This window comes from Astatotilapia calliptera, chromosome 3 (genome assembly GCF_900246225.1).
Source record: "Astatotilapia calliptera chromosome 3, fAstCal1.2, whole genome shotgun sequence".
Classification (NCBI taxonomy): Eukaryota; Metazoa; Chordata; class Actinopteri; order Cichliformes; family Cichlidae; genus Astatotilapia; species Astatotilapia calliptera.
In genome coordinates, this window is record NC_039304.1 from 7105601 (window position 1) to 7123141 (window position 17541).

A 17541-nucleotide genomic window follows, 5' to 3' on the forward strand; every position below is an offset into this window, starting at 1 on the left:
TCAGTGACCATGTGACTGTGTTGGGAATGTTGATAATGAAATTAAATCATTTCTCTCAGCGTAGTTTGTCTGAAAGCGCCTTTTAAATCCTACGTTTACCTTTGGTTCCCTGGAGGACGTCCAGCTGTCTGCTGTAAGCAGACTTACTGTATCCACTGTGTTCTTCCTGTGGTGAGCGTCACAGTGACCCACTCTTTACTGTTACCTGATGAGTCATGCAGTAATCTTACAGTTGTACTGAAGCCACAAAGTACACACAAAGGCTGTAGCTTCATTTGTTTATTTCCCAACATTGTAAGCACATGGATATATCAGGATGTCTTGCTTTAAGCTTCATAATACATTTATATGTTTTAAGTAAAAAAGTTAAAACATTGAAGTTATTCTGTCAAAAGTACTACTTACTGATTACCCAGGATTGATTAAATGGAGGTAAACTTAACTTACCCTACTACAGAATTTCCCAGAGGAACCCACCCGAGGGATTAATAAAGTTCTATCTTATCTTATCTTATCTTATCTTATCTTACAGAAGGAAATATCTGTGCCACAGTAATAAACTTATATAATTAATGTGAACACAAACAATGACTCATCTCTCCAAACATGACTCATGCAGGTTTATCTCTAATCTGACCAGTCACCAGATCTCAAGCAGCTGGGAACTGACATGTCAGACACTTAATTTCACTTGCTCGCCCACTCTGCACATGACACATCAGTTCCAACTGTTAGTGGTTGAGATGCAAATAAAGAGCTTCCAGGAAATCCTGCGGCTGGAGGTGGAGCGAGGCATCGGCTGATCGGAGGGTTGGTGGTTTGAAATATGCTTGGGCAAGATACGAACCCAAGATGCATCCATCAGAGTACGAGTGAGTTAATATTAGATAGAAAGCACTTAAGCATAAAAAAGTGCTCATTTGAACGTGTGTGCTGTATAAAGCACTGGCTGCTGTGGGAGAGTAGAAAAGTGCTACAATAGAACCGCTCCATTTACAAAATATTTTTATAGTCTGTGTAAAGAAACGTTTTTCCCTCCTGATCATCTCCTGCATCGTCTATTGTTTTGATTCATTTTTGGTTCATATTTAAAGAACAGAAAACAACCTCATATAACACAAGGACAAATTTCCAAAGTTTAAGATTTAAGATAATGATCTAGTCCAGTATTTACTTGTGCGTGACCTAACCAGTTAACCAATACCAACCTGTTATATGTCAGCTGGTTTATCTATGAAGATGTGATTGGTTAATTTCCTGCCTTTTATTTAAGCACACTTCTATGTGTTACTATGACCCTGATGAAGGCCACACGCCGAAACACGCCGGTCAGTCAATAAAGTTGTTCCCTTCTTTGAGTGTCGCTGGAGTCCCTGCACTGCAAAGATTCACTCAGCAGTCTGGGAGTATTTCTATATGGTGATGCTGTTTTCTATGCGACTGGGCAGGAGAAAAAGGTACTGCAGCTCCAGTCCTTCATTCTCAGTCAGAATGTGTTTCTCGATCTCCTTCAACTCCATCCTGAACCTGTCGATCACCTCCAGGGCTTTGGCCTCGGTGAAGTGGTCCTCTGTGTATCGGCCCAAAGGAATCTGAGCAGAAAAGACAGAAACAATGTGAACCGCAAGTAGCTGAGGAAAAAGGATCAATTCCATTTTTCATTACAAAATATCATTTATACGTGTTGCAAGACTTAATGCTTCCCTGCATGTCTCGCTGTCTCCTCCATCTTAATGAAAGGCAAGAAAATCCCCAAAGAATAAGTAAAAATAAATATTCTGTGGTGCTGCAAGGTTAAAAAAAAATCAACCCATGCAATAGAAATGCCATTTTCTTTATTTAAGACGAACTGAGGTGACATGTTGTCTTTGAAATTCCTGCAGTTAACGAAAACGTATATGAGTGTCAAATATTTGCATTATGTTTATAAACATAAACCATTAGCAAAGAACAGATGGCTTGAGTAACCATGATATACACGTATCAGTAGATACAGTGACATTAGTGTTATTGCATCTATTTATATTAGTTATTTAACAAATATTGCTGACATTTTTATTTCTGTGTAAAACTTTTGAATATTCATATTTTTAACCGATCTATCGCCGTTATCGCTGTATATTACGTGTATATTACGTGTATATTACGTGTATATATCACTTATAAACTGTATGGGACACAGTATGGTGAGCAACTTGGACTCACTGCATCTGGCTGTGCTCGTCCCAGATGCCATGTGATGGCCATCTGTACACAGGACTGGCTGACATCGGGAAGCGTGGCCATAATCATATCCATGGTAACAGCATCTTTGTCTGTTGGTGGCGGTTGTCTCATGGTGCAGGGGGTGTTGGGAACCCAGGCACACCAGTCAAACTAAAAGGAATCAGAGTAGAGAAACGTTTGCTGTACCCCTGTGGTATCATCTTTTCTTAAATAAGTCGCCCCAACAAACCAACAGTGTCAGTTTCTGCACCTCAGTGCATCTTGTGTAACAGTGTCGACTGTCTTGTGTGTGTGTTCAGCACCTGTCCGTTGTTAGTTGCAGCATGCTGGGCTGTGCTTGTGAAGATAGCCACTGCCAGCAGTGTGCAGAGTTCCTCTCTGCTGCTGAGTTTACTGGGCAAACCTGGAACACATGAACCATTAAGTGGATACACAGGATACACACTTACAGGATATCCTGCCGAGAACTTCTGCTAACTGGAGGAGATGTGTCTGTAGTCTGAAACTATGAAAGGAAGGATGTGACACAATTGCTGCCTCGTTCTGGCAATCGCTTTGTTTTTATAATCTTGTGCAAATATATGTCAGTTAAATTTCACCTGGTCATTTGTTTTTAAATTCAATTAACAAACCAACTTGTGAATTCTACATTGCAGTACATTCATGTTTTGAACTTAACTGCATATAGTTACAGATAAATGATCAAGTGAAAGAGAGTTTGAGACCAGATCCAGACTGATTGTTAGCCATCAACACTCGTCAACAACAGTTAACACAAATGGTGCTGTGCGAAGTCTTGAACGCCCCTCATTTACTTATATTTTGGTAGGAGAATGGGGAACAGGTCCAATGTCCAAAAGTTGATTCTGTTCATCTGGACGTCTTCAGTGGGAGAAACGTTTCGTCATCACCAGGTGACTCCTTCAGTCTCAGCTGACTGCAGGTTTCAACCTTATAAACAGGACATTTGCATAATGACTGAAACCAGCCCACTGAAGGAACAATGGGCTGGGAGGTCAGTTCCTTAATCATAATTATGCAGATTCTCATGACCATTGATCAAAGATCACTGATCAATGTCCATGAATACCATTCACAGAGAGCTGGGGAATGGCTGCAATCTCTCACCTTCTCAACACAATCCAGGGTGTTCTGGATGTGGTGTTCAGAGCTGCCCACCAGCGGGTTGAGGATCGAAGCCAGAAACTCGAGCTGACTGAGTTGATCGTGCAGACAATCGGTCATAAAGGTGCACCCTGTTTATGTATCGTCAGTAAACCATACAGCCTTGCTGTAGACTCCCCTGGGTACATCCTGTGGTATGAGGTCCGCTCAATAGCTTTGTCCTGTTCTAACTGCTTCAGACAGTCTATCAGCTTCTTCCTGTAGCCTCTTCCTGGGTCTCGTTTCAGGAGCTCATAAGTATTTTTCGTCACTGAGTAGTAACAACATTTTCTCATGATAGTCTGTCTGGTTTAGCAGAGCTGTGCACCTAACAGGTCCAATGGTTTACTGTCATGTGCAAACATGTATTGCATGGCGTCCCTTCCACTGAGACCAGTTTAGAGCAGTAGATGGATCAACTGAAGGGCCAGATGCATCTCTCAGGTCTTGTGTCACATCGTCATATTATCTATATATAACATATATGGATACTATCTTTATCTCTCTATATATATTATATAAATAAAGATAATATCTATATATAATATATTTCTATATGATATAGATGTATATTAGATATCGAGATTAGATAGATCTATGTAGATATATCTGGGCTGTCAGGCCTTCGGTTAGACACTCCAGATGTCTCTCATCAACAGCTGGTTCATTTGTGCTGCCAGGCCCTCATGGAGTGCAGTCAGCTTCTTCAGCCAGTAGGCGGGTGCAGTCCAGCTCTTCATACTGGAGACTTTCTTGGATGTCTTCCACTGGTGGTTACTGGATCCTGTTCAGAGAGGTTGCTGTGGTCTGCCCTCAGATCCTCTAACCACCGAGCTTTGCTGTTATGGGTTGCATCCTGCTCCCATATGCTCCTTGGAGAACTTAAGATGAACTTTTTATTGTTTAAATCTACTTTTGTCTTTAAACATTTTAACACTTTATGAAAAATGTAATAAATCTTTTAGACCAGCCGTGAGAGCGTAGTATCTCGAGAAAAACTTACCTTCACACCTAATGACATTTTAAGCAATCAATAAATGAATAACTTACTATACATGTCCAGGTGATTACATTAATAACTGACCAAAGTTGGGGAGCTCTGTGAAGCCTTCCTCCGTGATGTCTCTGATCCAGGCCTGAAGCTCCAGGTCTTCTTGCACATCATGGTCTGACTGGTAGTACAGGTTTACCATACTGGAGACAAAACTGGAGCAAAGGTAAAAACTTTCTAGTTATTTATAAGAATACACTGTTTAAAATAAATAGTATGGACCTTCAGACTGATACTCAAAACATGTAAAAATATCAGCACACAGCATTAGATCAATGAAACATGAAGGAAAGTTTACTCATTGTGATGAAATTATTCATAAATCATGTTAAAGTACAACATAGAAAGTACAACATTGTGATGAAGTGATTTTAGGGTTTAAACTATGTTTCAAATCGTGTTGAAGTTTACAGGATGAGAAGGCATGGCTAGGCATCAGGTGATTAAATGTCATCAGTTATGATTGGATGTCACTGTGACGTCAGAGCTCATCTCAGGTGTATATGTTACGTGTTTATACACCTCTTTGTATTTAATTATTGATTTGCTTCTGCTGGAGGTTTCTTCCTGTTGAAAGGGAGTTTTCCCCACTGTCACCAAACTGTGTCCTCATAGGTCATATGATTGTTTGGTTTTCTCTGTTTTCTTATACTTACAATATAAAGCCATTGTTAAAACTGTTGTTGTGATGTTGGGGAGAGATGAGGACCTGGTGTCATGTAAGTTTTATGCAGAAGAGATGATAGGCTCTTCCCTTTGTCTTCTGTGAGATAAGCAGTTCAGAAGATTGGATCTAAGAATTCCCAGTTGGATAATCCAGCAAAGGTGCCAGAGGGATCAACTGCTGCCTGAACTATGGACTTACAATTTGGTTTTTTCTCTGCTCATTTTTGCCGTGTTAGATTATAAATTTAAGAGAATTCGGACTTCCAAGGAATTCCACTGTTTTCCAGTGAAGCAGTAAAGGTAAAAAGCTGAGTACTAATAGATTAGAAACAGCTCGTACAGGTTACGCCAGCCTTTTAAAGTAACAGACTGGGGGCTTAGTTTTCCAAACCACTGAATTAAACCCAGTCGTAATCCAAGAGCACTGATCTAGAGCTGCCACCGCAGGCCTGCAAGGCTGGGCCAGTTTTGAATCAGAGTAAGCAGTGCAGACATCTGGAGAATAGAGGCAGTTAGAACTGGCCATCAGCTCTATCCGAGCTCTGCACCGCCTCCTGGGTAATCCTCATAGGATCAGAGAGTGGACTTTTTAAACACAGAGTTGATCCACACTTCCTGCACTCAGGTGCTGGTTCCAAAGATCATCGGTACCTTGTAGAACTACGCAGGAACAAGGACAACATGCGTACTCTCTAAGCCACCAGTTCTACCCACTGCACCGCCGAATAAATCACACCCAGTGGTTGCAGCAAGCTAGCACACCACAAGCTTGCTATTGTACCTGTGTATGGCCTCCCACAGCATCAGACTGTGGTCTTTGTAGAAATAGTTGGGGAGCTGAGACACTCCTCTGTCACAGAAATCATACAGCGGCTGAATGGAGCGGTAGGTCAACACCTTGTACTCCCTCTGGGCCAAAATTAACAGGCCATCACCACCTGTAGACACAACCTACACAACATTTCAGGAATATTAGATCTGAATATTGAAGAGCTCAGTAATACTAAAGCCAAGCGTGCTGTGGCATACTCGTTTGAAGATGCCATTTGCAGAGATGAGCTGAGTGCGCCCCCTACAGTTGATCTCTAGAGTGTAGCGTAGATGAGGGGCCAGAAGCTGCATCAGCAAAAAAGAGAACATTTTGATTATTGTTGGAAATTTAGATTCTACTGGATTTATGTTGCAGAAAGGAAATTACAAATGAAGGCTTCATCTCTTTGCTTTTAAACCAATTCATATCAGATAACAACTATGACCAACAGTGAAAGTGCTGAATAATACGACTTATATTAATATTTACCTTGTAAATGGGGTGTACAGCAGGCAGCTGTCTCAAAGTGGCCACACAAAACACTTCTACCACCAGGTGAGTCCTAAGTAGGTGAGACAGGAGCTGGAATACCTGGAACTCAGAGTGACGCACCCACATCTTAGCCAGCAGCCAGGCCAGAGGGGGATCGCTGGGCAGGAATATGGGCGTGTCCCGGCCTGGAGTCTGTTCAAGCTGAGAAGGTGAAAGAGACTATTGAGCTGTGGCCCAAGAGGTAGAACGGGCTGTCGCTTAGCTTGTATAGCCAACACATGGCTTCAGAGCACCGTATCAAGGCTTGGTTTGTCTGAACAGAGTCACATGACCGAAGCTTCACCGTCGCTGCTTCAATACCTGATTCTGTCGTTTAGAAATAACTGAATCATTGGCGGTGATTTTGTGCGACAGAGCAAACCGGTGTGTGACGTAATGACAGACATGGAGCCGGCGAGGAAGAGAGGACTTTCTACCTGCTCCCAAATATAAACAGGTCATAACCAGTTCTACCCCCAGGTCTCAAAGGCACATAAGAAATAGATTAGACATGCCGTTATAAATATATATGTTGTAGTATATTATATATAAAAGTACATATCCACTGGTTACTACACAACCAGACACCTTACAGCACAAGCATGCTCCCAGCTTATAATAAGACTCTGCTGTATATTATTATATATAGTGTGTTTTATTATTTTTATCACAAGGCCACAAGCATGGGGAGAACAAATAGACCCAACATTATTTTTTTACCCCCAAAAATACATGTTCAAAGCACCACAACAGCCTGATATCACACAGACCTGTCAGGGTGTACCCCGCCTCTCGCCCTAAGACAGCTGGGATAGGCTAATTTAGTGAGCTTACTCATTATCTGCTGTAAGGTGCTTGAGAGTTATAACAGGAAGTCAAGTACAAAGTCAAGCTCAGGACCTTTTTGTGGTGGGTCAGCAGTGCTAATCACCCCACTGTGCTGCTGATAAAGTACCAGTTAATGAAATTTGTCCCTGTGCTTCTGTGTAAGCATGTAAACAACATACCTGTATAGCAATAGGTATAAGTCCTTCATCTGGGTGTTGATACAGGAGACAGATAGGAGCAGCGATGTACTGAGGGTGTCCCTTGATTGTGTTACTGGGAATCCCATCCATGATGGCATAGTCTAACAAGTATATGTTTCCTGCCTGGACAAGAGTGTAAAGGAAATTTAAGATATGATGGCAAGCATGCAACAGAGACCATGAAATAAACACCAGCAGTGAGACAATAACAGCGTCTACATTTGTGCCGTTCCTTTTATTTTATTGTAAAAACCAAAGTAGTGCTTTTTCTCAACCTTCAGTTCTTTGTTCAAGTTGGTCCTGCCAGCCATAGAGCGCTGCACCATATCTGCGGTAACAGGGAGGTTCTCCGGCAGCTTTTTGCACCTCTGGATCATCCTGGGGTTGGAACCATTTAGACACTGGTAGCCAAAGAACCAGTCCTCCTTCCAGTGCTTCATACAATACTCTGTTGTATACACACAGACACACAGAGCATCAGGTGTCTGTCGCTGTTCAAAGGCCTTTGGAACAGAAAGTACCGCCGCAGAGATCAAGTTCAGAGAGAGATAATGTGCTTGATCTGAAGTGAATATTACCCACATGCTTTTATGGACCATCTTCAAATTTTACAACAATTAGAAAGTCAGAATAGAACAAGGAGAAAAGGCTTTTAAATAGGCTGCCCTCACTGTCTGCAATAATCTAAAGAGGGAGGTGAAAGTGGCAGAACTGGTAACGATGGGAAAGTTGATAGCAACAAACTTCTCTGGCACAACTTCACCCACTCCCAAGGTGCATGGAGAAGACAAAGATCTGATGACGTGGAGACTCCAGCAACACTAAGTATCAGGGAACAACTTTATCAAGTGACGGCTTGTGGCCTTCATCAGGTAAGGGAACGTCAAACAGTTTGTGTTTAAATAAAAGTGGGCAACAGGAAACCAGTCACACCTTCACAGATAAACCAGCTGACCATTTCACATTTAACAAGGCGGTAATGGCTAATTGGTCCAAATAGATTCTGGACTGAACCACTACAGATTAAAAGGTCAGAAGATGTGGCTTAACTGTTAACCAATCAGACAAACCACCTCGTTAAAGCAAATTGGTCAGCTGGTTTATCTGTGAAGGTGTGATTGGTCCACTTGGATTTTTTTCTCTTTCCTGTTTTTTGTTTAAACACAAGAGAGACTCTTTTGGATCTGCTGCCAAGGAACATCAGCGTGATCCCTCAGGAGATCTGATCCAGCTGCCTACTGATGCCACCGTGGTGATTACCACTTTTAAAAGATCATTTTTTAGGTAGCATTTTGAATTTGCATGAAACTACTATTAAAGCTGTTTTATGCTATGCTTTTTTACTCACCCGCTATGGGACTTTTCAACTTCCAGAAGATACGTTTGAAATCTTCAAGGTCATCCCAGGATTTCCCAAACCAGATGGTCAGTTTCTTCAGAGATAACTCCAGCAAACTGAGGAGAGGAAATGAGGCGTTTGTTGTTTTAAAATCAAATTTGTTACAAATGTGTTGAATCATAGAGTGTGTGTGTACCACCTACGCGTAATGTAATGAATGTTCAAAGTCACTCCGCTTCTCGTTGTCAAAGCGGGCGTCTTGGGGTAAGTCTGCTTCTGTTTCAGCATCAACACATCTGGGAATCCCTGGAGCCCACGTTACCCATCTAACACAAAAATATTCAATGCTTCAAATCTGTGTTGTTACAGAATGTATTTGGTCAAATGTGGCTTGTAGTTTGTACAGTTTAAAGGGTTTCATACACCATAAATGTGAGTCCCTACCTGTAAGTCTTCTGTCGCTCCTGCAGCTCTGTTCTCCTGTGTTCCAGCAGCTGCAGTGCAGAGTCACCTGTCAGCGTCTTTGCTACAGGAGAGACAGGGAAGTACAACAGCAGACACTTGGAAGTTATACCATCACATTATAGAGTAGGGCAGCGATACCGATGAAATCAAGCACTAAGAAAAAGGGTCACACATGAGATAACTGAAGGAGTTCTGCTTATATGTAACACCGGAAATATATCTTCTTGTATGGTCTGACACTTACATAACGAAAGTCTAAGCGGAACCTGTAAACAAATATGATGCAAATGGAAAGCAGGCACAGCAGCCCAGTGTTTCACCGTTTTTGCATGAAAGACACAGGCCTCATTTACACCTTGTGGTCTTATCTTGATTATATTATCTGATACTGTGTCTATATTTATGTCTCAGCTGCACATTTCTTAGGCGGTGATGGCAACTTGTCAACAAAGATGATGTGCTCCAGCTAAAAACCTGAATCACTGGTCATCATTATTACAGCAGCTGCTGCTCTGTAGTTTTTGCTGAGCATAGGGGCAGGTTCTAGCTTGGGTTTAGAGCACAGGTGTCGGACTCCAGGCCTCGAGGGCCGGTGTCCTGCAGGTTGTAGATGTGTCCTTGATCCAACACAGCTGATTTAAAGGCTAAATGACCTCCTCAACATGTCTTGAAGTTCTCCAGAGGCCTGATAATGAAGTAATCATTTGATTCAGGTGTGTTGACCCAGGGTGAGATCTAAAACCTGCAGGACACCGGCCCTCGAGGCCTGGAGTTGGACACCCCTGGACTCGAAGGTAGTACAGCAACAGCTACACATCCCCAGTGTGCTCATGCATGGGTGGACGAGTAGCCTTAGATAGCCTTTTAATCTCACCACCAACTGCTTAATGTGGTAAACTGACTGGGACTTTTAACCTAACATTCACACACTGATGGATTTATCAGGTGCAACTTAGGGTTCGGTATCATCTACTAATCTGCTGCTGGTTTGTTCTGCAGCTCCTCCTGTCTGCTCCAGCCCAAACTATCCTTGGACAACATACTGAACCAAGTTACTCTCAGATGCATCCATCGGAGTATGCATGTGTGTCAATGGGCGATTGATGCATGGTTTATAAAATGCCACACAGGAATCAGTCTTGTACTAAAATAGAACCTGCATGGCTTTAAAGGGAAATTTGCATCTTTGCTCAAAATGACCTCAGGCCTTTTACACATGTAGGCATTGAAGGCAATGAAGGAATGAGACTCTTTCCTACCTGTTCCTTCTCGTATCTCCATCTTGACATCGCCTACAAACCATCGGTAACAAGGGAAAGTCAGCACTTTACCTCCATCTGGAGGCTCTACAGTGACATATTGACAAAACCAGTTGTCTTCCACCCAGTATCTTTGTTTCTCTAGTCGGACCAGTAGCACCGAGCCTAAAGGTGAAGGACTCGTCACCTTGTACTGGTCAACCTGATGGAAGAATAGAGGAAGAGAAATACAAAAAAATGAGGTACTTTCTATCTCAGACTGACGCTGAAAAGCTAGTTCATGTTATTCTGTCAAGTTGTCCTAAAAACTACTTAAAATGTCCTGAGCTGATCTAACCCAAACTACACTTACTGCTCCTCGACAGAAATCCAGTCCAGGGTTGTCGAGTTGAGTGCGCTCGCTCTCCCCGTTCTCCCCCACAAGCGTCAGATAAATGTAGTTGTTGGTGCCTGAATACTCTGAAGTACCAGTTGCTACTGTAACAGTGTAGACTTCCATCTAAGAAGACATGAGTCATACATAAGTGTTCAGCTAGCAACATGCGTGCACCTGAATACACAGGAAAAACAAACTTGCAGCTGTCTTGGCTCAGTGACGTCACCATGGTTAGTGGAAGATGTCACAGCACCGTGCTTCAGAGGGAAAATGAAGGGTGTAGCAATAGGAAGGTCTAAGTTCAAAGTCACAAGGCTTTTGTTTTTTAGCCCTTTTTTCGACTCTTCAAGTTTTAGGCTTTCTTGTCACAATTGGAAAGTCGGAGCTGCAGAGCTGAGTCTCTGATTCTTTGCTTTAAATCTGCCTGCAGACAAACAGAAGCTTCATGCATGTTTCAGCTATTTGTATTTATCCTTTAGCCCAGCTGCCATTTCTGTGACAGCTCCTGTTGGGACCTCATCACCCAACATTAGCATGTGTCATTTGTGGGGTGGCTGTAGCTCAGGAGGTAGAGCTGGAAGGTTGGAGGTTCGATCCCAGGCTCCTCCAGTCTGCATGCCAAGTATCCTTGGGCAAGATACTAACCCCAAGTTGCTCTCTGATGCATCCACTGGAGTATGAATGTGTGTGAGTGTAGTTAGAAAGCACTCAGTATAGAGGTAGTGCTTGTGGACTGGGTGAATGTGGCGTGTTGTATAGAGTGCTTTGAGTACTCTGGGAGAGTAGAAAAGCGCTATACAAGAATCAGTCCATTTGCAATAAGTAGCATTACCCAAACCAAAACTCTTTTGCAAGAGTGTCCTGGGTTCACACTTGCTGAGAGGCAACAGTACTAAGCATTGAGTCACCATGGTGACTGACTATGTTTTTATCCAAGCTGTGGATATAATCGTAGAGCTGGGCTCTGTGCTTCGTACGTCGCTTACTACATCCAAGATCAAATGAAACATCCAAGACCAAACCATCGCGCTAACCGTGAGCGCGCTAATCCGGTTCCCCGAACACACCTGCTGTTGACGATTAGTACAGCTGGACGCAGTAATGTGACATCACTGGGTGTCGTAAAAGGGGCTACGCATCGATAGTGGAAACAGTGATCGGCAACCCTCTGATTGGTCGGCGAAAATGTCGACGGAGCGCGCTCGGCTCGGTATTTTTCGGCAGCAGAGCAAGAACTCTTGAGTGAGGGATTTCAGGAGTTTCAGAGTTTAATTAAAACGCAAGGGAACACTGCAAAGGCTGCAAAAGCAAGGAGAGAGGGCTGGCAGAAAGTTGCTGACAAATTAAACTCGTAAGTAATTTAATAATAACAATAATAATGGAGTGGGTTGATATAGCGCTTTTCAAGGCACCCAAAGCGCTTTACAATGCCACTATTCAGTCACTCTCACATTCACACACTGGTGGAGGCAGCTACGGTTGTAGCCACAGCTGCCCTGGGGCAGACTGACAGAAGCCAGGCTGCCATATCGCGCCATCGGCCCCTCTGGCCAACACCAGTAGGCGGTAGGGTAGATTTATTATATTACACTATATTATCCAATATTATATTACATTATATTATAATATGTTATATTTTATCCTCTGTCACATTAGAGCCACGACAGGACCCACTAGAACATGGGAACAGGTAAAAGTGAAATATAAGAATATTCTATAGAATGGTAATATTTATCACTTATATTGCTTGTCGTCTCTTGGAAAGAGACCCTGAAATAATCTGTTTGTTTATAACAGCAACCAAGAAAAGGGCAGAGCAACAAAAGACAGGTGGTGGTCCTGCACCCCCTCGTCAACAAGTTGGTTAAGTGAATAATACCCTCACGGGAAAATCGATATCTCTCTATGAGCACACTGAGCTAAAGGATCCTGTCTGTCCCGCAATATACGCTGGATTCTGAGGACTCTCCTTATCAATCTTGCACCTTCCGCAATGGGTGGCTCGCGTATACAGACAGGACATGGCTGCGACAGGCTTCCCAAATCCACCTTCGCTTTTATAGCCGTGGTCTCCCATCTTGATTACATGAAGTAATTTACAATTACTACTCTGAAATATGAATTACATCTGTAATAATCACATACATGTAATAGAATGTTAATAGTACATTTCCCTTTTTTAGGGAATGACCTGTATGTATCTGTGTGAAATCAATAAAAGGATCAAGTGCTGCATTGTCTTTAGTTACATTGATGTTATTTATTTATGGTGAAACAGTGGTGGAATATCGCTGTTGCTTTCGTATGAATGACGCGGACATACCTGCGTGGCCGCGATCTAATCCTGTTTACATAAAGTAAACCTGCTCCCCAGCAGGTTTACGCTTACGGCTCTGTTGCTATGACAGCAAGTCCCGGATGGGCTTCGGGGAACCGAACGATCCAAGATCACGCGAAATCGTCAACAATCTAATCCAGCTAACTTACTTAGCGAGGTACGAAGAACAGGCCCCTGGAGTAGATTTGTGTGGGTTTTTTTAATAAGCAGTGTTCTCGGATGTTATATATGATCACATTTGCATCTTATACAAAGTCCACAAGTTTCTCCAGGAAATCAGGTATTTTTGGCGATTTTGCATGCAATGATATATGATGCATTAATATATAAGAGGAACCAAACTCTTAAAAAGATCACGCACTCTACAGCTCAAACTGAGTGAACATGTTTTGTAATTATTTAAATATTAACCCTAACCAAATGTTCAAACCGCAATGGTGCAAATGTAGCACATTTCATCTTCACACACACATGCACGCGTGTGTTCCTGTCCAGCTATCTTTGTGACACACAAACTGGTCCTCACAAATTCCCTCACTAAGATCCTCATTAAGATAGCTGAACGCCCGCACACAGACACAGGCATTAAGTAACCATTTCCTTTGGTGGTATATATTTCAACACAGTTAATTTTTTTTTTGTATCTTATCAAATCCCAACAACAGTCACTTCAGTCTGTTGCTGCATACAAACCCTACAATAATAAAAAGACGTTACTGGTAAAGAGCCTCTTGTGAGATGAGTGATTTATTTTTCCTTAAGGAAAAGTTTGAACATCTCAACTTCAAGCAAACTGTGTGTGTTACACCTCTGACTATCAATATGCATCTACAGATAATGCAATCAACAACACGCTGCAGCTTCATTTAGAATCCAGACACAAGCGTTTCCTCACCGCAGCTTTTCTGTGTCACTGTCAGGTAACACCGCCTCCCAGCTCCAGCTCCTCAAATCTCTGACACCGAGGCGCTGCGCTCGTCTCTGCTTTTGAAATATTTGCTAACATTATAATCAACTCCTGACACTGACAGCAGTATACTGTGATAAATCAGTAGTAAAAGTCTACAAAGTGTTTGTATCAGCTATCTTTGTGCAAACTAACCAAACCTTTGCTGTGTCAACATAAACGTTTTTTAAATGAGAACCTTTTTGTTTCTTTTGTACTTTGCCTCCACATCTGCACAGAAAACAGAGTATGATTAGTGTAGGTTTACTGCTTCCTGTGCATATACACAATTAAATCTTGGTTGATTCCCTGTACAGACAGAATACTGTTCATACACTGAACAGTATACAGTCACTATAAAGGTTAAATTCTGTAAATTAATCTTAGCATCATTAACTTGAATACAAACCCGACTCTGACCATGAGCACCACAGCCATACTTCACCACTCCTGACCTGTTTATCTTGCATTGAACTATCTTGTATTTGAAAAACACAAACACAACTCTCTTGGTTTTGGATGAAAAACACAACTTACATGTTTTGACACACAGATCGAGTGTCTGATTTTAAAACGAGGACATCCTCCCACCTGACCAGGCTGAGGTGAGGCGATAACATTCATAGATTCTCTAAGAGTGCAAGCAGAAAAATCAACGCTTTCTTTGTCCTCTGTATTGAATGCCGCACTTTGTATTCTGTAACTTTTCCTATTACATAACCCATGCAGACGATGTATGGCGTGATTCAGAATGAACTACCGTTGCTGCTGCGTGTTAAAATAATACAATCTCGCACACACTCTTGCGTAAAACACTTGCGTAAGTTGTCTTGACCGAAACAATTTCAGCTGTACTGACTCAGTCACGACATTCCGGTACTTCAGCAATAATATTATTTTTCACATATTTAACGAGACAACAGGCGCGTGTGATGTTGAGCATTTACTGCGGCGGTTTATATGAAAGCTGAAAAACTAATTTGTTCCCCAAAACAGCTTCTGCTGTTTTCTAATGTTGCTTTTGTCAGTGGCAGCGTGTCTGCACGACACCGCTATCACAGGCTGGGCAGCGGAGGCTCTGACAGTCAGCTGTGATAATCCGGAGTTTGGAGAAGACAACAGAAAAAGACCCACCTTAGTCGCGCGCCGTGTTCACAGTGGACTGTCGCTTTGGTGGAGTGGAGTGTCCGGTGGCTGTCGGCTGTTCTGACACGTCCTTTTACTCTCTCTCTCTCTCTCTCTCTCTCTCTCTCTCTCTCTCTCTCGCTACACTCGTTTTTCTCTCTCAGCCTTTCTGTATGAGACGAGCACTTCTCTACTCCTGTGGTCAGTATATTTAATTATCAATCAACCAAAGACTCAGAAACACTAATCCTTGTCCACCCCAGCTGTGAAACTCAGAAACCAGTCTTACTTGTTATCATCTATCGTCCACCTGGGCCTTACACACAGTTTCTGATTTCTCAGACTTTATATCTAATTTAGTTCTGAGCTCAGATAAAATAATTATTGTGGGTGATTTTAACATCCATGTAGATGCTAAAAATGACAGCCTCAACATGGCATTTAATCTGTTATTAGACTCAATTGGCTTCTCTCAACATGCAAAAGAACCCACCCACCACTTTAGTCACACTCTAGATCTTGTTTTTAACATATGCATAGAAACTGAACATTTAACAGTGTTTCCTGAAAACCCTCTCCTGTCTGATCATTTCCTGATAACATTTACATTTACAATAATTGATTACACAGCGGTGGAGAGTAGACTTTATCACAGTAGATGTCTTTCTGAAAGCGCTGTAACTAAGTTTAAGAATATAATCCACCCACTGTTATCATCTTCAATGCCCTGTACCAACACAGAGCAGCAAAAATCATAGAAATATGGTATTTAAGCAGATTCTTACTCTGGCTGGCATTACCTTGGCCTCCAGTAAAGCTGTGAGGAGTCATTTTTGCAAGATATGTCCTTCAATGCACATATTAAACTAATATTAGGACTGCTTTCTTCCATTTGTGCAACATCTCTAAAATCAGAAATATTCTAGTTCATGCATTTATTACTTCCAGGCTGGACGACTGTAATTCATTATTATCAGGATGTCCAAAAAACTCACTGAAAAGCCTTCAGCTGATCCAAAATGCTGCAGCAAGAGTCCTGACAGGGACTAGAAAGAGAGAGCAGATTTCTCCTGTTTTGGCTTCCCTTCATTGGCTTCCTGTTAAATCCAGAATTCAAAATCCTGCTCCTCACATACAAGGTCTTAAATAATCAGGCCCCATCTTATCTTAATGACCTTGTAGTACCATATCACCCTATTAGAGCACTTCGCTCTCACACTGCAGGCCTACTTGTTGTTCCTAGAGTATTTAAAAGTAGAATGGGAGGCAGAGCCTTCAGTTTTCAGGCCCCTCTTCTGTGGAACCAGCTTCCAGTTTGGATTCAGGAGACAGACACTATCTCTACTTTCAAGATTAGGCTTCAAACTTTCCTTTTTGCTAAAGCATATAGTTAGGGCTGGACCAGGTGACCCTGAATCCTCCCTTAGTTATGCTGCAATAGACGTAGGCTGCCGGGGGATTCCTGCAATGTTAAATGTGATCCGTACATATGGGTTTTGAAAATAACGCTGACTTTGACACAGTGATGTGCAGTTAAGACTTACGTTTGTGTTACATATGCACAGAACATTGACTAAGAAGTGTTGAGGAACCTCTGTGGTTATTGTTGCAAACAGAAGATGAGTTGTACTTCTTTTTCTTTTTGTGAGATCTTAGTGGTTTCCTGTGTAGTAGTCCATCATCAGCGTTCTCTTTCAGTAATTTCACTAGCTGGGCTGTGATGGCTGCACTTACAGCCACACAGTGGTAATACCCAACATGTTAGTGTAGAGGCTTATAAGTAACATTGCATTCACATTTGTCTTTCTTTAAATATAGGAATTTATTGACAGGACAATAAATAACTGGTTTTGGTTTAGAGTTAATTCACATATCCACATAACACTGCATTCTAAAATAAGTGCGCACATTTTAGTTTACACTGTTATGTATGATTAATTTTTTGTTTTCTGAGTTACCTTAGTTGCAGCTGTTCCAGTCCCTTGTTTAAGGAGCCAAGAGGTGGAAAAGGGGCGGAGCGAGCTTTAAAGGACAACTACAAATTGGTTCATGCCATAACTTGGGACCGGGGGTGGGGGGGGGGGGATTGGAGTTCATTATGTTTGGTTGGTTTAGTTAGGTTTTGTGTGTTTTACCCCTTCTCCTGTTTTTGTGGGCTGATCAGCCACTATTTAAGTTTCCCCTTTGTCTCGTTAAGTTAGGTCAGTTTGTTTGAG

General features: G+C 42.1%; 1 protein-coding gene across 3 annotated transcripts; it reads right to left on the reverse strand.

The window, feature by feature from the left end:
* Positions 1–144: 144 nt before the first annotated feature.
* On the reverse strand, positions 145–17302 carry alox12 (arachidonate 12-lipoxygenase). Of its 3 annotated transcripts, none has more exons than XM_026161334.1 (15): positions 17284–17302; positions 10893–11039; positions 10541–10742; positions 9261–9342; positions 9020–9142; positions 8826–8932; positions 7753–7925; positions 7457–7600; positions 6408–6611; positions 6137–6223; positions 5889–6058; positions 4475–4596; positions 2529–2629; positions 2206–2376; positions 145–1592 (listed from the first exon to the last, which is right to left on the reverse strand). In XM_026161334.1, the coding sequence occupies exons 2-15, from the start codon at positions 11037–11039 to the stop codon at positions 1413–1415; spliced, it is 2013 nt and encodes a 670-aa protein (XP_026017119.1). In that variant the 5' UTR covers positions 17284–17302; the 3' UTR covers positions 145–1412. The 3 variants fall into 3 exon arrangements, with proteins under 3 accessions (XP_026017119.1, XP_026017108.1, XP_026017113.1); XM_026161323.1 differs by lacking the exon at positions 17284–17302 and adding an exon at positions 15335–15423; XM_026161328.1 differs by lacking the exon at positions 17284–17302 and adding an exon at positions 14150–14175.
* Between the last annotated feature and the right edge of the window lie 239 nt (positions 17303–17541).

Bases quoted from the DNA above. Each gene is read 5' to 3' on its own strand.
- alox12 (XM_026161334.1), bottom strand. From the start codon at position 11,039: ATGGAAGTCTACACTGTTACAGTAGCAACTGGTACTTCAGAGTATTCA. The intron at 9,343-10,540 runs GTAGGAAAGAGT...TCTCTCCTGTAG, and splicing joins GGAGATACGAGAAGGAACAG to CAAAGACGCTGACAGGTGAC. The intron at 9,143-9,260 runs GTAGGGACTCAC...TTTTTGTGTTAG, and splicing joins GAGCGACAGAAGACTTACAG to ATGGGTAACGTGGGCTCCAG.